This window comes from Corvus cornix, chromosome 12, assembly GCF_000738735.6.
Source record: "Corvus cornix cornix isolate S_Up_H32 chromosome 12, ASM73873v5, whole genome shotgun sequence".
NCBI lineage: Eukaryota > Metazoa > Chordata > Aves > Passeriformes > Corvidae > Corvus > Corvus cornix.
The window spans coordinates 1,870,048-1,897,771 of record NC_046342.1 but is presented as its reverse complement, the minus strand read 5'-3'; the positions used below and the strand labels follow the sequence as shown (position 1 = coordinate 1,897,771).

General features: G+C 40.8%; 1 protein-coding gene across 4 annotated transcripts in view; it reads left to right on the top strand.

The window, feature by feature from the left end:
* PPARG (peroxisome proliferator activated receptor gamma) overlaps window positions 1-27,724 on the top strand; it is a 54,012-nt gene that overhangs the window by 16,572 nt on the left and 9,716 nt on the right. For all 4 annotated transcript variants that reach the window (XM_019292078.3, XM_010409736.4, XM_039559212.1 and 1 more), the window contains exons 2-6: window positions 15,196-15,423; window positions 17,117-17,286; window positions 18,675-18,813; window positions 23,317-23,516; window positions 26,835-27,285. In XM_019292078.3, coding sequence (XP_019147623.1) covers window positions 15,196-15,423; window positions 17,117-17,286; window positions 18,675-18,813; window positions 23,317-23,516; window positions 26,835-27,285 — 1,188 coding nt within the window. The remainder of the gene's footprint in view (window positions 1-15,195; window positions 15,424-17,116; window positions 17,287-18,674; window positions 18,814-23,316; window positions 23,517-26,834; window positions 27,286-27,724) is intronic.

Sequence of the window (27,724 nt, the reverse complement as noted above, 5' to 3'; positions counted from 1 at the left end):
TGAAAGGTAAATTAAGTGAACTGATGGAGATTTACAGCCAATTTCAAAGGAGCTCATATTTGTCTCCAAATTATCTTGTCTGGTTCAGTGGCCATATATATGCAGAGCTGTAAGAAATAATCCATAGTTCCAAAATTAACCAAGTCCAGTACAAGATTCTGCCTGAAACAGTTCGGAAATCAAATTAGATGATTGTCTAATTGTATTCGTTTTACACACCATGCCACAGAGGTTTGGGCAGCCCATCCCTTGTGTTGGGAAGGTGTGCCATGAGGTTAACACTGACTTCTTGGAGCCCAGCAAAAACCAGAGCCTGCTTTACAAATAGTCTAATGTTTAGCCTATTTTGTGATGCTGTATTGGTCGGAGAAAGTGAAGGTGAGAGACCAAAACCAGGCTCTAAATTCACCAGCCCTGCCAGTCTGGGTGGGTGGAATGGAATTAGATCATAGTTGTGCTTATTTCCATCCTAGTCATGTCCCTCTACACCAAGCACATCATTGTTGGTGAAGGGTCACCTAAGCTGCTGCAGAATAATCCCTTAGTTTGTGCAGAGCGTAGGGATGAGGTTTAAACCAGCTGCTCACACCTTTGTTACACAGAGGACAGGAAGGGGTAGGTGTGGGAAGCACTCAGCTGCTGGAGACCCCTTCTGATCTTGGGGATTAGAGGTGATCCCAAAGGCTTCAGGGGCAGTTTTGCTTCAGGAGTGTCTCACCCTGATATTCAGTGTTCTGTTACACTGCTCTGCACTGGATGGAATCCAGATGTCCCTTCAGAATTTACTTTTTGGTGATACTCTCAGTAGTACTTTAACATGGTTCTTTTCAAATACAGCTGGATCTTTAAAGAGATCAACCATCAGCCAACAGAAATTTGCAGCTATTGGTATTTTTTGAGCAATGAAAGAAAACTGAGAAGAGTAAAAAGTGCCAAAAGCTTACCCTCAGTCCACATCAGAGCCACATGTTTAGCTGTTCACACGCCTGCTTGAGGGGTTACAAGAAGTCACAGCAAAGACTTTTAGTTCCTCACACCAAACTTGCTTGGCTAGAAAAGGAATCTCCTTAAAAGAAAAGCAGGGTATGACAGTAACCATTTATTGCAAGCTGAACTGTTGGTATTCTGGCCCAACTGAAGATAAATTGCTGATTTAAAAATAAAACCAATCCAGTTATCAAGTATCCCAGAGTCTCTGGGCAAAATTGCAGCATGTGATTTGTGGTTTGTGTGTGAGAATGGCACATGTGTTTAGATTAAAGAAATATAGTTACACATAATTATTCAAAATAGCACTTCTCAGGAAGTTGATTAATATGTTTTTCAGTATAATAACTTATTCCATAAATGTTGTTAAAAAAAAAAAAAAGGCAAGAAATTAGCTGTCAATGTTATCAATGTTAGTATTTACATTTTTGGCTTGAATTCTGGTGCATCCTTACATTTATCACAACATGAAACTGAAAGATTTGCTGTTAGCTGCCCTCTTAGATTACTTGCAGAAGAAATTCCTACAGCATTTTAAATATAGCAAAAACCAAGACGATGACAAGAACACATGACAGAGAAGGGAACTGAAATTTTCTCAAAATCTCTTTCTTCCCCTCTTTTTAATGCTGTTAAAATTTAACACAGCTGCTTTGCTGGTACCACTATTGTTAATGTTGCATAACCTTATAATTATTAATCTTTTTGAAACACTGTTAGAACTTGATTATACACTTTTCTCCTCAAGTGAAAGCAGCAAATGCTGTCAAAGACAGGAATGGGATGGCAGTTCAGCTTTTTAATGAAAGCAGGTGAGTTTCCACGAACTGGGATCTCTAGGGACAGTTGTCATCTCATACACAGAGTTTCAGAGGATTCCAAATCCATAGGAGCAGAGGTGGCTGGGGCACATTGGGATTTTCTGATAGACACTCCACTCTCTCCACAATATTTCTGTGCAAAATGCAAAGTGCAGGGTTTTAATCATTCAGTCAAGCGTTGGTAGATTCCTTCAAGCTGGAAACAAATCTACAAAAATGACTGGTTAGGGTGAGCCGTTAAAAATAGCAGAATTGTGAAATTATACATAAATAGCTTTCTCCTAAACCGTTCTTAGCTGTGGATCCTCCGCTTTCCGCTTGTGTCCTCCAATGATGTCACTTTAACTCTTGAACATTTCTTGTCAAAAATAGCAGGGCCAGTTTCCATCTTCCTCCAGCAGAGTGATTGGGGCAGGGCCACGGGCCCTGTGAGTGTCACGGCGTGTGCCAGGGCTGGCACTTGCCCCGTGCTGGCACTCTGGGTTGGAGACCACCAATATTACAAACAGAAGAACAAAACACACACACGTCTTTGAAAGGTTTGGTTTGCCTCAGAGGCAAAGAACGGTGGCAAAGCCATGGAGTGCTGTTTATTGGCAGACACAGGAGTTTGTTGGAATACAAACAGAGCCTGCTTTGGGGATGAGGGACACTCACAGGAGTGACAGGCAGCTCACAAGTGTGGAATCGTTTTCCACACCTTGGCAGGTAAAAATGTTTGTTCCTTCGTGAGCAAAGCAAGGCAATTTCAGTGGGGGAGTTGGAAAAAAATTGATTTCGAAATAGGCAGGTTGACAAAAGTAGGACCAGGTCATATCAGTGATATTCTTAGGCTATTCGTAACACAGAGAAAGAATTACCCAACAGAAAATGAGATCAAAGAAATTTCTACCTTTTAGTTTTCAGACACATTAAAAAATCCAAACCATGCCAGATACCTTATTAGAAAATACAGTAGGTTTTTGAAACTGTAACAAAGTCAGGACTTCGTAGAATTTCACATTAATGTATCATTATGCAGGTTATATTTAAGTTCTTTTTGAAGTGCATTAATGATTTTGAAATTAAATAAAAGATGAAATCGTGTTCTTTCCCCACAAATATTTTGTCTTTTTTATTGTTATAGAAGGGCTGCAGGGGGAATATTCATCTTTTAGTTCAGGTTCAGACAGCACTTACCCATTGTGTTTTCAGTAAGTTACTTCTGTGTTCTTAAGGGAATGGTATATTGGGGGTTTTTTTTTTCCCCCTTGAAAAGTACATTTGGAAAAGAATTAAATATTTCCATCAAATTCTGTGCTGTGATGGGGGGGCCTTTTCTCAGCAAACTGTGAGGGGTGGGTGGCAGGAGCATTCAATGACTTTGTGTAACAGCTGAGTGAGTCCCCTTCTTTAGTTATCACCTGAAGTTGTGCTGATATCCCTTATCTGAGTCGTGGATTGTGGTACTTTCTTTAGAGTGGTAGGGGGAGTTGAGTTATCAGTGTCAGATGGCAGAAGGAAAATGACATAACTGAAAAGAGTTTGATTTGCCCAATGTATAAAGTGACATCCAGGACTACTTAGAGTTTGGTAGGGAAGCTGTTGGCCCATAAACTTAAAATATTAACCCATTTCATTTAGTTTAGAGCTCCAGATAAAGCAGTTCTGTTCTGGGGCTTTCTGGTATCATTATTTCACAGTAACTCAGACCCTGGGTGCTGGATCTGAGGCTGTTTGGGTTTGTTTTTTTTTTCCTCTGCTCAGTAGTTACTATAGTTTTAAGTACCAGTTTGCACAAAGCTTTTTTAGGTATGTAAACCAGAAAAATCCTAATGAAATTCCTCGATTTTTTGCTGCAAGTAGGACATACAATAACACAAAAGGAGGTACATTGGTGCTAACTTAGTGCTGAATTTTTATAGTGGATGCTTTAGTATTCTTTCTCCCAGTTTGCTATTCTTTAGTCAAACACAGGCTTTCAAATTAATATTTATAAAAACAATTTTCAGTGCTAAATTTCCTTCAGAAACTTCCCACCTATTTTTTTTTTCTGGAATAAAACACCAAGCACAATGTTACTTAATGTTGTACTTTATGCTGACCCCAAAAAGACAAGAATGGGGAAGATTCTCTCGAAGCTTGTAGTCCAACAGGAGACTCAAAATGAAACTGTTCAAGGTAACTTAAATTCGGAGCACAGCTCCACGTTAATTTCCTGGTGTTCATTAAATACTTTCTCAGAGTGTTGCAATTGCAGTTACAACAGCTCACCCTCCCCGTGCCCTGAGCCCACGCTCCCAGCCTGAAGTCACCTTGACAGGGTGGTTTGAAAGCTCCACGGAAAAATTAATATTTAGAAAGATGGAGCACATGAGAGGACAAGAACATTGATCTAAAGGTGTGATAAGTATCCAACACTATTGAGAGCAATCATTATTGAATCACATGTAAAAACATGTCAACATGCTTCAGCTGGGAATTTTTTGGAGGGTCAAAAGTACAGGAGTCAGGTGACAAGGGATTGCTCTCTTGCTGAAAAGTGGCTGAGCAGGTTGGATGCTTTGCAGTTCATACAGTTGAGAAGGTTAATTTTTTTTTTTTTTTTTTTTTTTTTTTGCTTATTTAAAAGATGAAAGAGATACATTTGTGCAACAGATGATAGGTGTACAAAAGTTCATGTGTCTTTATTACTACATTTCTTAGGTGGGTACTCTTAGTGTAGGGTAGAAAACCTGCTGCTGGAGATAATCACTTTTGGGGGTCCGCTTTACTTTGCCTGGTGTTTGTCTTGTCAGAATTATGTTGGGATGTCACTCCTGGTTCCCCTCCAGGCTGAGGAAGGTCTGCTAGAAGAGTTTCAGCCCCTAATGAAAGCACCCTTCAATAACTGTGTGTAAATAACTGCATTCCCCACAAAATCTGATTAATTTGGGGGGCAGCTGAAAGAGGAGAGTGGTGAATGTTCAGCCCTCTTTGGTGCTGTTTATCTGCTTTCTCAGGCTTTGGTGTGCTTGAATTATCTTGCCATCACAATGGCTGTCCAGGCACAAAGAGCATTATCTTATAGTGGCACGTATCAGAAATTATATCTGTTTCTATACAGGAAGGGGTGCTTGCTGTTCCACTGAGAGCTCTGTATTTAATGCAGAAATAATGCTCAGCACGTCTACGTTAATGAATGAGTTTTGCAACATGGTGCTTTTTAACTTTTACAACTTGGTGGTTGTCCAACAGATTAAAATATTTTGCCAAAAACCAGGACTCGGTCAAATCATGTGGGCCCTCCATCCAGCCTTGTTTTACATTTTTAGTGTTTGGAAGATGACAGCTTCGTGGTGGAAACGACTCATCCCAATAGGAGAAAGCATTTTTATGGATTATTTGCAGTGTGTTTGACTGCCAGGAAAAACTTTAAAAGTGGGATTTAATTCAAGGAATGAGTTTAAATTCATATGGCATATTTTCCTCCTCCTCCTCTTCCTGTGGGAGTATTCAGTATTCTGCCATGGCAGGGAACTGCATTTAAGATATTAATGAGTGTATTTTACCCTAGTCCAGTTGTGTGCCTTATTATCTCATCTCTTGGAAACAATACTGAAGTTTACTGTCTTGTGAACATTGAAAAGCACTGACATGACAGAGTCTGAGGAGAGAAAAAAATCCCAGGCTTCTTCCCAACAGTACTGTGCATCCCTAAATTCCCTACTACTACGAAGTGGATTGAGAAAACTCCATGTGGTTATTATTATTATTACAAAAATTCTTCAGGGTTGGTATCGAATTTATTGCACCTACAGTGTTTTAGAAGAAGAAGATTAACTGGGTATCGTGCACATACCATCTAACATTTACTACTAAAGTTTTTAACATTTCAAAAGCAAAGACAGACTTTGAATTCCATAATGGAGTACAACTGTTTAAAATTTCGTACTAAATTGATACCTCAGCTGTTAATTACTGGCTAAGCACCATTTCCAAAGAATGGAGTCTATTATTAATATATTCAACAGCATTAAGAGACATGGTGATAATGACCTAATGAAACCAGATAAGCAGTGGAGCAGGAGATTGTCCTGTAAATAGCTGTGGTGCTTACACATGTTTGCTGTGTGCTCTGCCACACTACCTGAAATCCTGGATAATCTCACACAGGCTTAGGGAGACACAGAGGAACTGGCAAATTTTCATGTAACACACCATGTGTGAGCATGGGATAAACTCACTAAATGTTTTTGTGCCGTGCTTGAAGGCTTCAGACAGAGCTGTTACCTACTGAAACATCAGCAGGCTCCTGGCTGACAGTGCCACTGGGGCTTTGTGGTGCTGGGAGTTTATTTTATTAACTCTGGCACAGCATTGTCCCTGAAACAGTCATTTTACACAGGAAATAGGGCATTTTATGAGACCCCAGTTTCTTACGGGTCTGTATCATGACGTACATTATCTGTGTGCATAGATGTGTGTGAGATGTAATTTAATAATATATCTTAGCTAAAGTAGCCCTTTCTTCGCCAAAAACTGAGTTTTAAAAGTGCTTAACTTGAGGAAGGTGTTTCAATGCCATTAGCAGGGATGTAATGTTCAAAATGAGTGTTTGGCTTAACTTTGACCCAACCACTGCATTTCTGTCGAAGCTGGAAAACTTTCTGTTGACTTCAAAGTAGGTTTGACATCTGAAAGAACAGTCACAAGTCGTGCAGATGAAACTTCTGAATGGCTCATTTGCCCTTAAAATACTTTTAATGGCAAACACGGTATTTTGGAATTATATGGATGTCTTGTAGTTGGTAAAACTTTCACTAGACCCAGCAATACAAAGCCTGCCCAGTATAAATACATGCCAATTATTAAAGTATGTTGAGACTTGGAGCCAAGCACAGGCCTGAGAATGTGAACACTCTTATCAACTGAATTGTGTGGTGTTGTTCCAGTTGACAAAGCTCTGCTATCTTGTGTCCCACACAGCGTTTTTGGGGATATTTTAGAATCAATGACTTCCTTCAGCCTCGGGAGGCACCTCCATGGCTGGAGCAGACCTTCCCCTCCACTGTTTGCCAAAGGGGGCAAAGGGCTCTCCCAAGAAGTCAGCCCTTGCTGATTACAAAATCCGATGTGATTCATTGCCTGTCTATCAGGATCTTATTTTAAATCACAATGATTCATAGAGAGCAACGCCTACATTTTATATAATGAGATAGTTTTACAATACTGCCAGCACAAGTCAGGGATGTGCTGTTTGTTTCTGCTTTCCTCAAATCCCTCAAAACCAACAGGAGCCACAGCTCAGTTCCACTGAGGCAAGGAGGCACATTGTAAATGCCAATTTATGGTCTTTGCCCATTAGAATCCTACAGAGGTGTATTCTGATTTTATATTACCAACCAGATGATACCTTATTTTTCAGATTTTCATGCTTCTGGAGGTGTATTTTTTTTTTTTCTGTTCAAAGAAACGAAATAACAATCATTTCTATTTTGAAGAGTGGGAGGGATTTTTAAGACATTTTCGAACAAAAGGCATTGGAAGAGAAGTCTTTCATCAGGGTTACTTTTAGTTTCAGTACATGGTGCCTCACAAAGCATGACTGCAACTAGGAAAGTGCAGTTTTTCTGCTCAGGGGTTTCTAAAAGCAGTTTGAGGATCATTTCCCACAAACTCTGAATCTGATTTAACAGAGCAGAAGGGATCTCCTCAGCTCAGTGTTCTGCCACTGCTGTGACTGCAGCACAACACTTCTATTTCTTTTGTAGGCAGACTTTTACCACCAGGAGCCCAACACTGTCACTTCCAGAAATTTGTAGTTAAGCTCTCCATGATTTTGAAGTGCTGTTCCTTTTAAATCTGACCTACCCACCCGTGAGTTTTTCGGATTATAAATCAATATTTCTTATATAGACATTTCCCATCGTCCAATGTTCTCAATTTCTATTTAAGCTACTTGAGCACAGCCTTGCAATCAGTTTCCTTTGTACCCTGAAGTTTCATGGATTTCTATCCAGTATCAGAATGCAACAGAGCCTACATTAACAAATTAAAATAGGATGGTAGAATTTGTAGCGTATCTGAGTAGCCTGTGGCATTTTTGAACTTGTTTCTCATTTGCAATTATATTTACAAGGGTTTATGTTGCTGCAAGGGTATAAAACGTTGCTGTTCTAAATAACCCAGGCCATTTTGTGTGAATTCCATCGAATAGAAAATATATTTAACACTAAACAGCTCTATTATTCCCTGAATGGGCTTTCCTTCCTTGTTTCTATTAACAACTACCTCTTAAACATTGTGGTAAATTTTATGGACTGTGCTTTTAGTGAGCACAGCTTGTAGTTATAATTCAGCTATAGGAATAAAATACATTTCCTACTGATTTATGAGTTGCTTTTTTTTGGTCTTTCCAAGTGTTTGGATTTATACAGTTTCTCCTGGTGTTTTACTGTGCAGCCTTGCTGAGAGGATGAATGGGTTGCCTCCCCCTTTACCTTTCATTTGGCTTTTTGAAGGCTGTGGCTGTCACTGGGCTCTTGCAAATGGCCCTTGCACTGGGATTTCTGGGCCAACCAGCCTTCAGCCCTGGTCAGACTGGGAGATGAGACAGAAATGGGCATCTCCCAGCAGTGTTTGAGGGTGTTTCTGGGTTTGCTGTCACACCTTGAACATTCCACTCGGCCCCAGGTCGCTGCTTTTCCTTTTGCTCTCAGAATTTGGGCCCTGTGCTGGTTCTGCAGGTTGGGAGAGTGGGTGGAAGAGGAGCCTTTCCTAAGCTCCTACCCCTCCTACTCAGTGATTAACCCTTGAGGTGTGCCCTGGCTGCCCTGCTGGGACAAGCCCCTCTCTCTGCTCAAAGGCTGACAAATCCGTTTGGGCCAGAGCCACTCCACTCGTATTATACAGAGCCTTTACTCCATCCTTTCCAAAGTGCCTTCTCTACCTGGCATCTTTTTGGTGTTGTCAGGTGGACATGGTAATTTTTGGGCCATTTTCAGATGGCCTCAGAGCTGGACCTGAGGAAAAGAATAGAAAATGTAATCTCTTGCCTTGATGTGCTTGGAGTCAGCAGTGCTTTTAAAGTCATCTGTGTTAAAAGTTGCCATTATCAGTTGCTTGTGAACTCATGTTTTCACTAAGTCACTTTATTGTGGAGCTGATTTTGACACTCAACATTTCCTGGAGATACTGGGTACTTCTTTTGTTCTCACAGCTAGATTAACATGCAGGGAACTTTAGTTTCGAGTTCTTTAATTGAAACAAATCCATTAAAATTTCGTTCTTCTGCTCTGTAGTGAGGTCAATTTTCATTCCAGTAAATGTTTTTGATAAATTCATGCTTGAAAAGAAAATGACCAGGTCTGGTGAGGCAGTGGTGCCCCCAGGAGAGTGCCTGGCTCCAGGCTGGCTGCAGAGGTGCTCTTGTCCATCCCCAACACAGTCCCAGAAGTGCTGAAAGGCAACACTGAGGCTTCAAAAACACTTCGAATTCACAACAAAAATTTATCAATACTTACTCTATCCATTGGCTGGACCCTTTTCCCGCATCCGTAGGGGTTTCTAATGTGTCACTTGTTTGGGAAATGCCTGCTTTGGATAACTGTTTTCATCCTACCGATATTGTTGTTCAGTGTGTTTGTTCATCAGCACATCACTGAAACATTTTCTGCCCTGAATCCTAACAATGTTTTGAGTGTGTGCAAGGATAAAAAGAAAAAGAAATCTTTATATCTCTCCTTCTAAACAATAGAAGTTCTGTCATGGAACTTCTAAAGCAAGGCTCTATAGGGTTTTTTGCTGTTACTTTGCTTTTCCTGCTGCAGTTGGCAGAGTACTGATTTTGTCAAACACGGAATTGGGGGCATCAGCCACCCAGGCTCTTTGTCTGTCCTTTTTTTTTCTTGTTTGTTTGTTTAGGAGCATCACTGGCTGTGCCAGCAGAGTTCTTGGAAAGAGGGTTTTTTTTAGTTATGTTGTGCTCCCTCTGCTGACTCTGCAGCAACAGGACACAGAGAGGTTCGGGTCCTGTGCCGGGAAACGGGGGGAATATCAGGAATCTGCCGGCCGGGAAGGTGTGAAACAGCAGTGGGCAACAGCTTTGAGTCATTGTTTGAGATACAAAAAAATTCACATCGTTTGGTTTATCCAAAAGAAAATCATCTCTTTGTTATGCAAGTGTTGTCTGTTGGATAAAGTCCATTATAATGACAGTTGCTATTAGTGAAAAATATGTAATTTTCATTATTGAGGAAGGTATCTCCTAAAGATTTAAAGCTTAGAGTTCCAAGGTACTCTGGCATAACCAGGAATACTAAAAATCTGTGGAGTAATCCCACACCTGCTGGAGAGGAGAGATGTTTTATTGATAACACAGAGAATGGAGAGGATGAAGATAACTTTCTTTCACTGGACAAACAGAGAAGTGAGACAAAAACCTGCTTTTTTTTTTTTTTTTTTGGCCAGGAAAAAGCAAATGCAGTAAGATGTGATTTTCTCTCAATAACCTGAATTTCAGTGAACAGGACAAGGTGATGCCATTTTTCCCAGTCTCACTAGAACTGAAGCCCAGCTCCACCTTCCAGGGCCATCAGCCAGTCCCTCTCTGAAGGCAGTGGATCCCCAGCCCCTGTGCCTCACGTCTGGGACCTGAGAGCAGCACTGGTAAAATGCTGGCTTGAGCTGCCTGACCATTGCTACACAGAATTTCTGTGTCAGAGGCAATGAGAGAACTGAGTTATTGGAAGGGGAATGCAAGTGGGTTATCACAACACTGGCTGCTCTCTTTGTAGTCCTTCTGCAGCCTTCTCCTCTAAAAGATCAGGGAAGGTCTCTAACTCAGTGGATGTGCTGCCATCACTTAGGGGAGATGTGTTTTTGCAAGGCACACATAAAATGTTTTGTTGTTCTTCCAAATAGATAAATAAATTGAATATGGGGATATCAAGCTGCCCCCTCACTATCTCTAAATTCTTCCTAAAAGCTGAGAATGACTGTGTGATCTTAACCAACTTACCTAGGATGTTATTTCACAGAGGGCCTGAGCTGCCTTAATGAAATTAATTGGCAAAGGTCACACTAAGTTCTGCAGGAATTGCATATGAGTTTACTTGACAAACTCCAGCACATTTATACATGAGAGGAAATCCAAACTATTCCATGGAATTTGTTTTCATTAAGAAAAAACCACAGCATTATTTAGATCGTGTATCTATATTTATACCTGTTCGTGTCATGTCATTATACCTGCCTTGATTTTAATAATGTTTCAAAGCTGAGAGGCTTTATCTATTTGTTTTTTCCTTCTGATTTTCTGTAACTCCTGCGAGGCTGGGATGTTCTGCTTGCTTCATTAAATACCTGCAGGGTCATATTTTGGTAGTTTTGTCTGGAAAGAGCGTGTCTAGAATGCAGCACAACAGGCCCTTCAGGTTACCTGAGCACAGGTAGTGTTTATGGTAAAGAGCAGCTCGTGATCCAGGATGTTTTCCATACCTTGGTAATCTCCTATGTTATATTTTATGTTTTCCTAGTAGGAAAAGCGCAGGGAATATCTGTCTGAGGAACTGGAAAGCAGATCAGTTAGGGGATGAAGTGATGAATGAGATGAGATTCCTGCCTATCAGCAGCACAACACCCAAGGGTGGCTGTGCCAGAAGAGTTCAGTGCCTTTGGTCCCTTGCACATAACCCTGAGCAGTTCTGCAGGAGATTAAACAGAGAGAAGGCACTTGGAACAGCCAGCTCCATATCTCAGTATTAAATGTTATCTCAGCAGCATTATCTCCTTCACTCCTGCTCTTTTGGAGGATGAAATGTCAGAGCTCCTCCATCTGACTCTGTGAATAGCATCTCTGCTGCTGTTCTGCACAGCCTCTTGCTGGCTGAGAACCATTTTTGCACAGGAAAATCTTCCAGATCAGATAAAAACTTACAGATCTGCTACCTGGGTGCCACAAAAGCATCTGTGAGTGTTATGGAAGCAGTCTTTAATCTGTTCCTTGGACTTGTCTATTGGATTTTTTTAATCCTGGTTGCTGTTTTTTGGTACTTTTAAAGACATGAGAAGACTACAATTAGTTGGGTTTGGTTTTTGGGGTTTTTTTTTTCCAGAGGGAAATGTTGTCATTCCTCTTTCCTGGGGAGAAAAACAGACAAAGTACACAGCAAAAATCAAGTGAAGCTACGTGCAAAATAGAAGTATTTGTAAAATAACCATTAAACATAGGAACAGTCTTCACATTTTGGTTTTGAATAGTGCAAGAGTAAAACTAGCATGGAAAATGTTTCCTTCATTTTAGTATTTGTAATATGAACTCATCTGAAAATTGAAATTCATTGGAAAATTTTGTTAAATTGAACAAGATATCCATAATTTGCTTAAGTCACAATTGGAACTTTAAAACTGTAATGAAATGCTTTGTGTTTTATACCCAGAACCTGAGCAAACCTGGACATTCTCATCATTCAGAAGTGGTTATGAACAATATTACTCTGGGATCTAACGAGTCATGGGATGTTAACCTCTGGAAGGGGTGGAGTTGATAGGCTTTTGACTAAAGATTTGTAAATGGCTGCTGGCTCCAGCTTTTATTGCCTCACGGCAGAAATACGAGCAGGATAAAGCAGAATTGCTATGTGACCTGCAGTAGCTGATAGGTGCAGCCACAATTCCCTGGTTTTCTCTTCAGTGTAATCTTGGCATTTGTATTTCCTCTGCTCTCAGCACATAGAGCATGTGTGTGATTCGGATAGACATGCAGAAGAAAACAATTAGCAGGGAAGAAGCAGCATGTGTGAAACCAGATCCCTTCTATTCAGTGATGCTTTAAACAGCAGGTTACTCTTTAATTACTTAATTTTCTTTTGTTTCTTCTAAAACATAATAAAAATCTAAACCATCACAGTTCTAGGCTAGAAATACTTTTACCATGAAACCACTGCAGCTTTTTTTGGTAGACTTTGCTGAAGTGATTTGGCTGTGCTGACTGGGAAACAAGATTTCTGATAAGGAATTACTACAGCCTCCTAGATTTTGGAGCTTGTGCATGCCGAGCCAGACCTCTGGACTCACCTGCTTATCTGAGGCTTTCCAAGCTGTAAGATATCTACATAGGGAAGTTCATGCAGACACACTGGCCTGTAACAACACAAGAGTTTCACAGAATCACTCATGTTCTACATCATCGACTTCTCCAGAACATCCCAGCCATGGACTGAGTGTGAAGTGAAATCCAGCTCAGCTGTAACTTGCTGTTCAGCTCACGGGTTTGCAAACTGAAGCCTTTGAACTTGAAAGGACAAAGTGAGTGATAAGGCCTTGAGATTGTGAGAATATTTTTCAGAGGTTTGATGGAGGATGCAAGAAAACTGTTAATTTTCCAGTGAGATCAGCGGCAGGTGACTGAGTTCATCTCTACTCAGTGAGTGACCCGAGCTTGTCCTTGCCTTTAAGCAGGTACTGAAGCCTCTCTGGGTGCTTCTCCAGAGCAGGGAGGTGTCTGTGCAAGGGCAGCTCTGGGGGTAGGTCCTCCTGCCCTGTGATGATTTGGTTTCCTGCAGTTATTCCTTGTCCACACAGCAACCTCGTGGGTGCCCCTGAGTGTGTGAGTCCTGGGAATCCCTGGGATGAACCTGGGCTGTGACTGGGAATGTGCCTGTGGCCATCCTTCCTCCTCACCCTTTAGGCAGAGCTCCAGTAGAACCCTTGATGGCACTTGCCTAAGGGGATATAAACCAATTAAATGTTAGATGTCTCTTGATTTTTTATTAGTTTAAAGATGTGTGTGGTCATTACCAGCAATGGGCTCTTCAGAAGGAGCCTGTTGTGGTTTATTGCTTCGTTTGGAAATCTGTTTTGGGGAGACAGCTCCCAGTGTTGATGCCAGGGGTTTGCAATTCGTGCTCACAGAAAAATTCATAGAATCAGAGAATCTCCTGAGCTGGAAGGGACCTTCAAGCGTCAGAGTCCAGCCCCTGGCCCTGCACAGACACCCCAGCAGCCCCACCCTGGGCATCCCTGGCAGCGCTGTCCAAAGGCTCCTGGAGCTCTGGCAGCGTCGGGGCCGGGACCATTCCCTGGGGAGCCTGGGCAGTGCTCATGATTTGAGCACTGGACTTGAAACTTGACCATTTGGAAGACAGCACACAACACCAAGGTACTCTGACAAGCTGTCATGTGTTTTCCCCAGAGAACTGTCACTTGTGGCAATTAGGAATCCTGGTGTTTCCATGTAGACGATGACAGGGTAACATCCTTAATACCCCATCCAGTGGGACAGGGGGGTGGCTGGGATGCAGCAGCACCACTTTGTTCCCACTGCAGTGAGAATCTCTCATCTCAAATTTAAGAATTAAAAAGATCCCTTGCCATCTTTGTTGTCAACATTCAAGGCAGAAGAACTGAAGGGTTGTTCTGGGAGTCCTAAAAAGGGGAAGAATGATGGTGACATTCCTGAGGGAAAGCAGAGTGCAACCATTTCTAGCCACTGGCACTTGAGCAGAGCTGAAGGGAAGCGCAGGCACAGCTTCACTTACCTGTCAAAACATGGGATGAGCTCCAAATTCTGGAGCACCTCTGTTCCAATATCTTCCTTTTTCAACAGCACGTCTGGCAGTGTGACAGAGTAGTTTTGATTCAAAGCAGATCAAATCAAAGTTTCTGTTATCTAGAGGTTAAAGGCCACTTACTTGATTGGGTCTAAAGTCCACATTAAACAGCCAAAGTGACCAAGCTATTTTAGTTTTGAAACATCTCTTCTATTTTTAGGTTAGAATGTTCTTTTTATAAATAGTGGAAAATTAAACACAGACCCTGCTTATAAAACAGTCTTTGCACTTGCTGTAACTTACAAACTTTTTCATAGTTGAAATATGTCTAAATTAAGGATTTTGGTTCAGCTATTGGTCAGAAGAGGACTTGGAAAAGCATTTCATCTCTCAATCTAAATTCACTCAATTTGCAGAAGATTTTTGCAGATTTAAGTTTCCTGTTTGTTTACTACTTTCAAGATTTGCATCAATATATATGGAATTTGAAGAGTCATAATTTACATTTCCTTGATCCTTGGGTTTAAGACTGGGGTTAAACTTTTGGCAAACTCGAATGAGCAAAGATTTCAAATATTTCTGGTTATTTGGAGGAAAACCACCACTATTTAATACCAGCTACTTTGGGGTTTTTCCTTAATATAAAAATCCTTGAGATTTTCAGGCACTTGGGAAGAATGATGATTAGAATTCACAAAACTGAGAATTATTTCTGGAAGACCTCTAATTTTATTCATATGCATGCTATGAAGAGATGCAGTTAAAGTTTGCCTCTCAGCCCTCTGGCCGTGGCACACTCGGACCTCAGCTTGAGCCTGAGCACACTGGAGATAAAAACTCCTTTTGAAATGTCTCTTTCTTGTTGTTGTTTGCAGGGATTACAATGGTTGACACAGAAATGCCGTTTTGGCCCATGAATTTTGGAATTAGCCCCGTGGATCTGTCAGCCATGGATGATCACACACATTCCTTTGACATCAAGCCCTTCACCACTGTTGACTTCTCGAGCATTTCCTCACCGCACTATGAAGACCTTCCTCTTGCCAGAAGTGATCAGTCAGGCCTGGATTATAAATATGATATCAAGCTCCAGGACTGCCAAAGTAAGCTTTTCCTTTTTTTGAAGCATCTCCTTCGTGTCCACGCTTCCTCCATCCCCTGGCACATGTGCTAGCAGCAAATGGATTTAGAGGAATTCAGATCTCCTGTGTCGGCAGAGATGTCCTTGCAGGGCAGGCAGAAAAGAGAGAATACCCATAGCAGACCTTCCCCCTTCCAGAGCAGCAGCTGGGGTTTAGGAAAGGCATCATAAAGTACCCAGAATTACACTTTATTAGGCACATGGAGCCCTCCATTGTCTCCTATTCCTGTACCTTGTGAGCAGCTTGTCCTTTGAAGCTCAGTGCACACCATGCAGAATAAATCCCCTGGATGTTCAGGAATGCCCAGCATACAGAGCATATTAATTATTAATATGTGCAGCCTTTAAATTCCAAACAGCCTAAGAAGCCGATGGTGTAGAAATATTGGCTGCCCCTGAGTCACAGCATTGTTACAACTCCTATCACTGCTCCTGGATTATTTACTTGCTATGAAACATGCTGCTCTTTCACCCCTTACACTGAAAAAATTACACTAAATCCTCCTTTTAAGAAAGGAAGTGACCTATTCCTAAATAAATTGTTACTGCATTCCTGCTCAGAGTAGGAATGTGAGGTTGCTGTGCCTGGAACTCTTTTAAGGATCCACTTCTGCTTAGATCTGACATCACTTTTATTTGTAGTAATCTGTACAGGAGTTCTTTCAGGGAATTCTTGCTGGGAAAACTGTGGCGTTAAATTTTGGTTGTACAGTGAAGCAGGTGCCGTGTATCTCTGCATTACTACTGTAATAAAGGAATGGACATTTTTTCCAGCTAGTAATTTATTTTTCTTTTGTTTAATTAGAAATATTCATAACATTTTAATGCCAAGTAGTTTTAAAGAGTGCAGTAGAGTTTAGATGGCATAAATCCTCCTCATCTTTACTTAGATAATTTCTTCCCAGTTTATTTAGGAATAAATCTTTCTAGTTTGTATAGTGTAGCCAATCCGGAAAAATAAAAATACCTTTTTTAATACTCCGTCTGTTTCATCATTCCTGATGTAATGTAACTATCAAATTTCAGCTTCTTCTATGGCCAGTGATGATTGATTCAAAGACATCATATTTACTTGTTTGAGCTCATTCAGTATTAGAAATTGCTCTCTTAATTAGAAACTTTCAGAAGAGCAAATTTATCTCTAATCTTCATCCCAGGTTGAACAGTTGTCCCCAGGAGAGAGCTGAGTTTCTTGAAATATCCAATATTATTTTATCACATATATATATATATAATTGAATAATATATTATTCCATATATAGCTCTATTAGACACTTGAATATTTTTTAAGCCAGATTAGTCACTCCAGCCCATCTCCATGTAGGAGTTTTTCAGCACTTTAAAGATAGAGTAAAGCCTGAGTTCTCCATACATTAATTTTTAATATCCATCTTCAAACCATTCCACACTACAGAGCTGAAAGCTGGATCTGTAATACAATTTCTCCATCAGAATCTGCCCCTTCCAGCTTTTCCAGCCAGTGAAGTGCAGCTTCCAGCTCCCATCCCTTTGCAGCCTTTGTCTGCTGCTGGCTTTGCCGTGGAGCAGACCTGGGAATCCCATCCCAACTTGACTGGGATGCCTTGTGATCGTTCCTTGCTGCTTCCTCCATGTATTTCCTTGAAGTTCATCATTGAACTCTTCTCTGTGCACAGGTGCCATCAAAATGGAGCCTCCTTCCCCTCCCTATTTCTCAGAGAAGGTTCAGTTGTACAACAAACCTCACGAGGAGTCGTCCAGCTCGCTGATGGCCATCGAGTGCCGCGTGTGCGGGGACAAGGCCTCTGGCTTCCACTACGGGGTGCATGCCTGTGAGGGCTGCAAGGTAAGATGCTGTTTTCATCTAAATAATCACTTGGTAAAAAATCCCCCCTTTGTGCTTTTTTTTGGGAAAAAAAACCCAAAACAAAACAATAAAAGTTTCAGGTCTTTGCGTAAATTTTTCCCGCGTGTAATTTATGACTTAATAAGCGGGAGTTTTTTAAAGTGTAGCTTGCTTTTTTCTTGTTGGTGTTATTGATCTACTCCCAATTTTTTGTGCATTTTTTCTCCTTCTTTCAATCATGCAAGCATATTTCGTTCCTGCTGTCTTGGAGGTCATGTGTAGAAAAATCTGAATTCTTAGAACGCAGCAAGAGCAAACTCATGCCCAGCTCCAAGGCTCTGAGCAATTTAAAACTCAGGCTCTGTTATTCTGCTTGATTCGAGTTTCTTTACCCAATTTATACATTTTGGGTGACTACAGAGAAGTCTAATGGTATTAAGAATGTGGATTTCTGCTTTAAAGCTTCCCTGACTTTTTAATCTCAGTGATATTTAGTGCTCATAACATGTTAAAGGACAAATGAGTGGTGTAAACATTGCAGTCCTCAAGAATGAGAGAAGAAATGTCAGAGAATTAAATTATTAATAATTCATTGAGTTCAAAGAAAATCATTAGAGTTTAATGTGAAATTCCCATCTTCTCCATTTGCAATATCTTGAGGAAAATAACTTAAAGGAAAGAACCAATCCAGAGCTTAACCCAGCAGTGAATTAGGAACACACATAAAGCAATAAGTATGAAGTAGATTCCTCAAATTACAGTTACTTATGTAAATAAAAGTTGGCATTATGCTTTTCCTGTTATTATTCCCTGTGAGGAAAAAAATCATTTTTACAAGGAAAAAATGGTGATAACTCCATACAAGCTTTAATAATTGATTATGACTGACCCGAAAAAGCATCTTTAAACTGTAAAAAGAGAAATAACCTACAGCCTTTTTCATTTACTAGAGTTGGAACTGCTGTTGGCAGAATTTTTGGTTTGTCATGGTTAACAACAAATTTTCTACGTTGATAGTGAACTTTAAATTTTGAAAATGTCGTGTTTGGTTCATAATAATTGTCCCATGAGCAATGGCACAAACGGAGTTTCGCTTCCTTTGGAGTTGTGCACTCACCTTACATCCCAAATATCCTTTAAACCCCACTGATTCCCTAAAGCTTCTCCAGCTTTTTGAGAATTTTACCCCTTTATCAAAGGGAGTTGGAAACAATTGATAAGAGCAGAACAGGAGCAGAGAGGGTGGTCCCAGGAGCTTTGCTTCCTTTGGGAATCCCTCTGATCCGGGTCAGGGTGGGCACAGAGAGGTGCCCTGGATGGGTGGAGCAGGGCCAGGATGGCACTGCCAGTTTCTTGCATCCTTTTCCATATTTTTCTGTTTTCTCCAGGGCTTTTTTCGAAGAACAATCAGGTTAAAGCTAATTTATGACAGATGTGATCTAAACTGCCGGATCCACAAGAAAAGCAGGAATAAATGTCAGTACTGCAGGTTCCAGAAGTGCCTCGCTGTTGGAATGTCACATAATGGTAAGTGCACGTAGAGTTGAAATCAGTAATGGTTCAGCTGAAAAAGAACGTGGAACAGCAACACAGTCACTGAATGTGCTCAAATGCCCACAGTCTTCAGTTTCTTTACAGCAGGCAGTTTAGAAATCCACGTCAGAGAGATTGCCCTGACTTTAGGAGCCTCTCTGTGACTGGAGATTGCTGTAACATGAAAACCAGAGAGGTGGAGATTTGCTGGCTGTAATACAAAATGTAACACGTGAGTCGGTTTAATCTCTGTCATTCCTGCTCGTTGGTAGCTCCTCCTGAATAATATTCCCTCTGTAATTGCTATTTTTCACTTCATCATCTTATTTTCTGACCAGACCCTTTTTTTTTGCCTGCTGGAGCTCAAGATGCCTTTCCTGAAAGCCAAAAACATAATTATGAAGGCTGGGTTAGAGAATGTGCTGAAGCTTTGTGAATAACAGCAACTTGAATTTGCTGCATAGGTCACTTACCAAGGACTGTTAGTATGACTGAGTTAGCACTTCTCACACTAAAACACAACGTGTTTGAAATTAATTGGCCCAAATTGTACACTTCTAAAAATCTCTATCCTCCTCCTTCCTAGAACACCCACATCTGGGGTTGCCTTCTTTACCATAAGTAATGGCAGGAAGAATATCACAGTGCTGCTCTCTCGCATAGCATTCAGAAGAAAGTCCCTCTGAACTTTAAAATTAACAGAGCAATTCATGTGGAAATACTTACGAATGTTTGGACAGAAAGACATAATGAAGATTCTTTGTTGCCTTGCTTTGGCAAAGCTGAGTAAAAACAGGAATTAAATGTCATAACATAGAGACTTATGTAATTCTAAGGGTAAAGAATTGCAAACATGACTGGGAAAATAATTTCTCTGTGGTTTTTTTAGAACTTTCATTATTTTCAGTATAAAAAATGAGTGTGCTGTCCCCAAGAGGAAAGCTGGACTGTGGTTTGCAAAGTTAACACATGCCCTGAATGTAAATTGGTATGGGAAATGTTTTGCTAATAGAAAATATGGTTTTCAAATTCCTGGGATGCAACAGTAACACTTAAAAATAAGTCTAATTTTGAAATGCTACTGTGGGTATTTTTATAGTAATCCAGGAGGGTTTATTATTATTATTTTCAGGGTGTGTGCCAGAGTCTCCCCTGGCCTGGCAACACAGCTCCCAGTTGTGTCAGTGGGATCCATGGGCAGCTCCATCAGGAAGGAGATGGCCCAGACCATTCTCTCTGGCCTATAACATATAGAACAGCTTTAAAATTATCATTTCACCTGCCGTTTGTCCCTCTTCAGCCACTGCTCAGGCAGAAGCTGTGGCACCAACAAGGTTATGGGAGTCAGGGGCAGGCAGGAAAAGGGCAAAGCCATTTGCCCCAGGGCTCCAAGGAACATTTTCCTTTGCTCCAACCAGGAGTTCTCCCAACAAGAAGTCAGTGTTTCTATTCAAGTATTGCCTTCTACACTGCCTTTTTCTTTTTGCCCGCTCTGGTTACATTGCATTGCACAAAACACCCTCATTCCTTCATCATTTATAAACAGATTTTTAAAAAGAGCTGAATTTCACCTTTGAGGGCCCAGAAGCATAAAGAAATGCAACACTGGATGTGCTCAATGACACTGAGACACATTTTTATGTTACATCTACAGATTACACTTCAGCCACTCGGGCAGGGAAATTATCTGAATGTTAAATGCTTTGAAGCAGAATGTGGGTTATTTGTGCCTGAGGGTTCCAGTCTGTGCCTGGCCTTGTGTAGATGTATTATTGCAAAATGATCAGGACAAAAGGGGGACTGCAAGGAGACACTCAGCAGCTACAGCCACATTTTTTCACGTATAAATGCTACATACCACTTGGCTAAAGGTTAAAAAAGACAGTGGTGTTCTCATGCTTGGAATATTGTTTTCCTTTCCTTCCCTAGCCACAGTGCTGCTCTGGGTTTAACCCTGAGTTGTGCAGATTGGGTTCTGAAGCGCCACTGAGGAGAAGCCTGGTTCTTTTGGTTTGAAAATGTCATTTATTTTGTTCTCTCCTGCTAAAAGTCCTGCTTGTATTACCCCAGCTACTGTAATGGAAAGAAGGGAACACATGGCAATACGTCTTTATCATCAGTGCCAGGAGCAGGGGATTGCTCAATCTGGGCATGTGGCTCCGGTAAAGTCAGACAGGTATCCACCCCAGCTTTACCCTGTGTTTTCTAATGTAAGAAACTGTATTTATGGGCTGTTTGGGGTCTCCTTCATGCTCAGAAATTATCCTGACCATCAGAAGAGTGGTGTCCTACAGGACAGTCTATAAACAATCATCTTTTTTATATTTAACTTCTCCAAGCAGTAAAATCTGGGGTGAGGATAAATATTGTAGTTTTTCCACAGGAAGCCAAAGGATAGGATGCAGCATGTAGTGACTGACTGCATTCACTGTTGGCTTTCTGCTCCTGACATTTGGAGAATCCTGCAAAGGCAAGGGAAAGGAAGAACTGCCGAAGGAAAGGGAGAGATCCCACATTCCAGCTGCAGGCTGCTGCCCAAACTTGCAGAGTCTGGGATTACTGGGGAAGAAGCTTCCACCTGAACCCCTTCCACCTTCTCAGCACCAGCAGCCAGCCAGGTTTCCAGAGCTCTTCCACCACCCTTTTCCCTGCCCTTCCCACCCCTACTGATCCCCTTCCCAGGCTCTCCTTTTCCCAGCCTAACCTTTCTAAGTGTCATCACCAGCCCCTTCTTCTCCTCTCATCCAAAATCCCACTTGCCCAATTCCTCACAGAAACCTCCCACTGCCTGACCTCCCTGATTTTTGTCTCAGTCCCCTGAAAATGACAGTGACAATGGTTTTTCCAAAAGGAAACTACTAGGCTCGACCCACAAAATTGATTTTGCCCCCAATTTTGCCTGCAATGCTAATAAGCATTGAACAGAATCTGCTGGAACTAATATCCCATTTACAAAATCTGTTCTAAACCTGAACAAATAAATCCTATGTCTATGAAATTGTAAGATAGGAATGCTTGATTCACAACTCTCCTTGTTGTTAACGAATTGTTGTATTTAAAATATACTTTATAATGAGATGTTATATTTGAAATGCAGCATTTGAGTGCTGATCACCTTTTCTTTTGGTGGAATGGAGTCCTCTGCCAGTGGGATTCCAGATTCTGAGCCTGCTTTTGCAAACCTCAGCTCTCAGGAACAGGCCCACAACAGAATCATTTCCTGCTGGTGTTCAGTATAATTTAATTTAAAGAGCACCCAAACAAATGTGAAATATTCATCATGTGTCACTCAGAGACTGAGTTTGCTGAAAGAGAAATGGAGTTCAGTCATTAAAATATACAACTTTGTTTCTGCAGCCATGAAATAAGACAACTGATGGATAAATATAATAGTATATTAAAAATGGGGAGGGGGGGATGTGTTCTGGCATAATTATTTATTCTTGGAAAAAAGTGTCCTGTTTGCCCATCAACACACATCCCAGTAAAATCATCTCTATATGATCTTAGCAGCACTTTTCCTTTATCCAAGGAATACACTAATCACTGAAAAAATATTCATGATATTTTTATTTGCCCCTAGGGCCAAAATGCAAACCTTGATTTCTTCCTTCCGTTTTTTGTTTTGATGCTCTTTTGTTCTGTTTTGTTTCCATAAAGCAAAATAAATTCTGTTTATTGAAATATCATGTGATAAATCAGTCTTGATTTTGATGGCTCATTATCCAGTCAGTCCCCATATGAATAAACAGTGTCTTGGATGGGAAGTACATGGACAGAAAAGCAGGAGGTTCAGAGGAGATTTGGTATTGTGCAATTTTGAGCTCCAATGATGAGGTAGAACCATTTCCTGGTCTTCAAATACATAGAGCTACCATGAGGAACTCAGCCTTTTCCAGCTTTTTATTCCTTGTACAACCTTCTTCCCCATTCCTTAATTCTTATGGTAACATTTTCCAGCACTTGCTGTGCTAAATTCTGCTGAGCCGTTCAGGAATTTATTCCTGCAAGGCATGTGAGGGTTTTGTTTCCAAACAAATGAAGAATCCGAGATCCACATGGTGATTTGCCCAAAACAATACAAGGCTCAATGGTGGTTCCTACCCTCAGCCAACAGAACTTTAATATCTTAAATATTCTTTACATTTTATGTAGATTGGAGGTGGAACCAGGGGGTTTCACCAACAGCTGACAGCAGGTTTGCATTTCTAAGCAGGGTATTTTAATGGTATTGTTTGGGCACAGAGATGATTTCCTCTTTGAGATTTGTTTGTTTACATTTCTTTAAAGATCTTCAGCTGTTTTGCCTGAATTACCAGAGAAACCCCTCTTTCCTTGCTTGCCTAACCCTGTTTTAACACAAGCTTCAGCAGCCCACACCAAAAGGCGACAGAAGACTCAAATGTGCTTTGTGAGGTGCAACTGCAGGTGCAGAAAGGTGGCAGAAAACCTGTTCAAATGTGCTTTTTGAGGTGTAACCCTTGTGCTGTTCCTCAGCCATCAGGTTTGGGCGGATGCCGCAGGCGGAGAAGGAGAAGCTCCTGGCAGAGATCTCCAGCGACATCGACCAGTTAAACCCCGAATCCGCCGACCTGCGGGCGCTGGCCAAGCACTTGTACGACTCCTACATCAAGTCCTTCCCTCTGACCAAAGCCAAGGCAAGGGCCATCCTGACAGGAAAGACGACAGACAAATCAGTCAGTTCCCTCTTCTCTTTGTTTCTTCCTTTCTTCTGTGTAAATGATTTACCAAGTTGACAACGCAGCTCTTGGAAAAAAAAAAACTACAAACCACCAAACCTAAAAAAAACCCCCACTTTGCTGTTGGCAGTTACATATTTCAAGCTGTGTTTGAAACACAGGAAATGTTTTTAGATAGAATAAGTAAACATTATTTGAAAAAACTCCAAGTTCACCTAATAAAATACTTGAAACCGGTACAAGAATTTGAAGGTCATCTTAACCTTTTTGTATTCTCTGATCCTCTCTTCCCGTTTTCCTTCTCCTTGCCCAGAGGTTATCTCCCACACTATCTGTTTAAGGTGTCTTTCTAGCTGTCTGGAATTGCCTGCTGTCCTATTCCAGCATCCCTACCACAGTGTGTTACCAGCACTGGCTGTTCCCTAAGGAATATTCCTTTTCCTAAGGAATATTCCTTTTCCTAAGTGGCAAACGATTCCAGCCCCAGCACAGCCACCAGGCTGAACTGTGATGCTCGTTCTTATGATGCTCTGATGACTTCCTGCTTTTAACTGGGTTATCTCAGGTCAGATCAGTGCACTGTGTTGGTGCAGTTGGAATTTTAGGAGGATGGACAGGAAGAAGTAAGGAATGGTGATAAGTGTGTTTGTGGGTTGCCTTGCAAACTTCGCCTGCAATGCATCACAATCTTCTGTATCAGTGAGAGGAGGATAAATAATGTCTGACCATTTCGGTAGGTTTTAAATTTGGACAGTATTTTAATACCTAAAGAACAAAATAGTTTGCCAAAACCTACAACTCTTAGTTTGATGTTATTTTCTAGAATCATTGGCAGAAATTTTACTGTCAGGATTACAACGGAGACTGTATTTCATTTTCCTTAATAATTTCAAAGACAGCAAAGAACATGGAGGTATTTCAGGCTCCAGAAAGGTATTTCTTCCTTTCCTTAAAGGCAATTAAAATAATAATTTCAGTGTTGTGCAGCAATTGGTTGTATCCTTTACATAAAAACTTTAGATGTGGTGGGCACTGACAATGTGGGTAACTTTTCAGCATGGAATATATAAAATTTGAATCAGCAAAGTTTATTTATTCTGCAGAAACTGATGTGCAACCTGGTCATGTCTGAAAGTTCCACCACTGCAATTCTCGCCCAGTAAATGTGTAATTACATCAATTACATTCTCCTTTTTTCTTGGAGGTTTTTAAACTTTGGCACATTAGAAACAGCAATAAACCAGTAGACAGAATCCAGCTTTTCAGTGCTGCCAACTTCCAAGTCTTTTTTGAAAATACCACTGAAAGAGTGACAGTATTCAATGGTTACAACTTCCATGTTTTTATCAATAGATTTGGTGCTCTGGAGCATCAAACTGTTTACTATGGGCAGAGTTTAAACTTCTGTTGTTTTTTAGTTGCTGTATCATCTGAATTAATTTAAAACGTTTGGATATGCAAATGAGTGTATCAAAACTAGAATGAGTAACTCATCATCTCCTGGGATATACACAGAGCTCATTTGACATGAGATTCCACTCACAAGTTCATCTGAATCTTTATATTAAAAAAATCTTCAGCTGTTTAGAACTCTTCCTTGACTTCCATCTATCATCAGCAGGCCAGTGGTGTAATATAGGCTTTCTAAAGCACATGGGCATGGACATAATAACGACTTTTTGTTGTACTTGGTGCTCCCAGTAGAAAGAACAGAAAGAAATTACCTAATAGAACCAAAATACGCATTTTAAAAGCATCTTCTGCAGTCTTGTTGCTCCACTGGTCCACCTGTGTGCATATCCATGTGTGCAGACACATATTTAATGGTTTCGCTGCTGCCAAAATGTCATTACCTCTTGAGAAATTCCTTCTCTTCCTGCCTTTTCTCAGTGCACACCATTCCTTGAGCTCTCTGTTTTCCCAGCAGTTAAGGACAAAGCTGCCATTCCCTGCCCCCTTCCCAGCTGTGAGCTGGGTTTGGCCTCTGTGGGGTGACCAAACACTTCCCAGTGTCCATGTGCAGAACTCTGGGATGGGAGGAGGATGGGGATGAGCCTCTGTGGGCATTGCCGCCTTCAGAAGGCACCACCAGTAGCCACTTCCAGTTTAATTCCATAATTTAGCACTGATTAGATTTCAAAACTATTTTAATCAAATAGGAATAGAATTTTAGGAGTTCCCAGAAGCTGATTCTGTGGGAAAGGACTACTGACTATGGCTAGGAGGGCTTGGGTTATTTTTGAACCTGTTCTGCAACATGTAGTGAATATAAAACCATGAGATTGAGCACCCCTATAAGGCATTAGAAGTTGCAATCATAAATGACCTTATATTTTAAAAATTATTTCTATAGTCCAATTGTTGGACTATAATCCCTTGTATTTTAATTAATTAATCAAGTCTGTTAACAAACCTATTCATATCAGTGGGTATTTGCTCAGTGCAGCAGTGAACTATTTAATCATTAATCCTCTGAGGGAAAGATTCTTCAAATAAATTGGAGAAATCCTCACATAACCACTTCTTTAAACCCAGGAGCTTCTTTTGCGTATTCTGGAACAGATTGTTTCCAGATCCTAATGGAAGTATTCTGGCACTACTTTTTCTAAGCTGCTTTCAAAATTGATTTATTCCAGTTGAGTTTATTTCACAGTCAAACTCATTCTTGTGTTCTGAATTGTGGTTTGTATCATGGTATTTGTTTTTTCTTTCCCAAAGACAAGTTGAGCGGGTTTAAATAGATCCTAACTTTGTTGTTTTTAAAGGAGTTAACAGCAAAAGGTTATGTTTATCAGATATTCAATGCCATAAAGTTGGTATTACTTGCAGTGTTTCCTAGGATAGAGCATGAAAGTAAATAAAGGAATCAAAATGTGAATACTCTCTGTCTTTCTACAAAAAAAGAATGTTCCTGTACACTCATTAGATACTCTCTTATAGAAGCCATTATAATTCAGTTAAAATAAGTATCATTTTAACCTTTTGTTAAACATTCCAAACTTTGAATTCTGGAATTACAGAATGTTTTGTGAAACAAACAGCGAACAAGCAAAGGAAAAGGCATAACTCCTGGATACTTTAAAATAGTGTTCCTTCCCCCCCCTTACTCAGCCTTTCTGTAAATCATTTTAACATTGTGAGGATATTTGTTTTTATAGGTTTAGGACAATTTAACTATCTTGGGAACCCTTGATAGGTTCCTCAGAGATGTTTGAGGGGTTGCTGGTGAGTTCCACCCCCGTTTGGGTTTCTCAGGAGTCGAACGCTCTTGGAAAGGACATTTGGGAGTAAACGGACTTTTCCTTTTGTTTTTAGCCCTTCGTTATTTATGACATGAACTCTTTAATGATGGGAGAAGACCAGATCAAGTGCAAGCACGTGTCCCCCCTGCAGGAGGAGAACAAGGAGGTGGCCATCCGCATCTTCCAGCGCTGCCAGTTCCGCTCCGTGGAGGCCGTGCAGGAGATCACGGAATTCGCCAAGAACATTCCGGGCTTCGTCAATCTTGACCTGAACGACCAAGTAACTCTCCTGAAATACGGGGTCCATGAGATCATATATACTCTGCTGGCTTCTCTGATGAATAAAGATGGGGTTCTTATATCTGATGGACAAGGATTCATGACACGGGAGTTCCTGAAGAGCCTGAGAAAACCTTTTTGTGACTTTATGGAGCCCAAGTTTGAGTTTGCTGTGAAGTTCAATGCACTGGAATTAGATGACAGTGACCTGGCAATATTTATAGCTGTCATTATCCTAAGTGGAGGTAAGTGCTCTCTTATTTATGTGAGATTTTATAGGACAGAATTGACACTTTTATCTCCTGTGCAAACAGCCAAGTGCTCAGCACTGCAGGGTGGGAGTGAGTGCATTTACACAGAGGTTTTTTAGTCATTTTCAAATTTCTTTTTGTTGTTTGCCCTTTATTCAGTTTCAGACAGAAACTGAAAATGGAAATGACCCACTATTAGTGATGGAGCTGGAAATGCCTGCTGAGTCATCAGCTCATTTAGGCTGAAAACAAAATCAGGGCTATCTCCTGGAAAACAGGAAGGGTGGAATTTCACTGGCAGGAGCTAAAATTCTGCGTGAGATTTTTTTAAACCTGCAATTAGGTTGTGTGGCTTGCTAATTGAACACAAATAGCTTTGACTCCAGAACAATTCCAAAGGACAGGGGGTACTGGGCTTACAGGGTTATGGTGC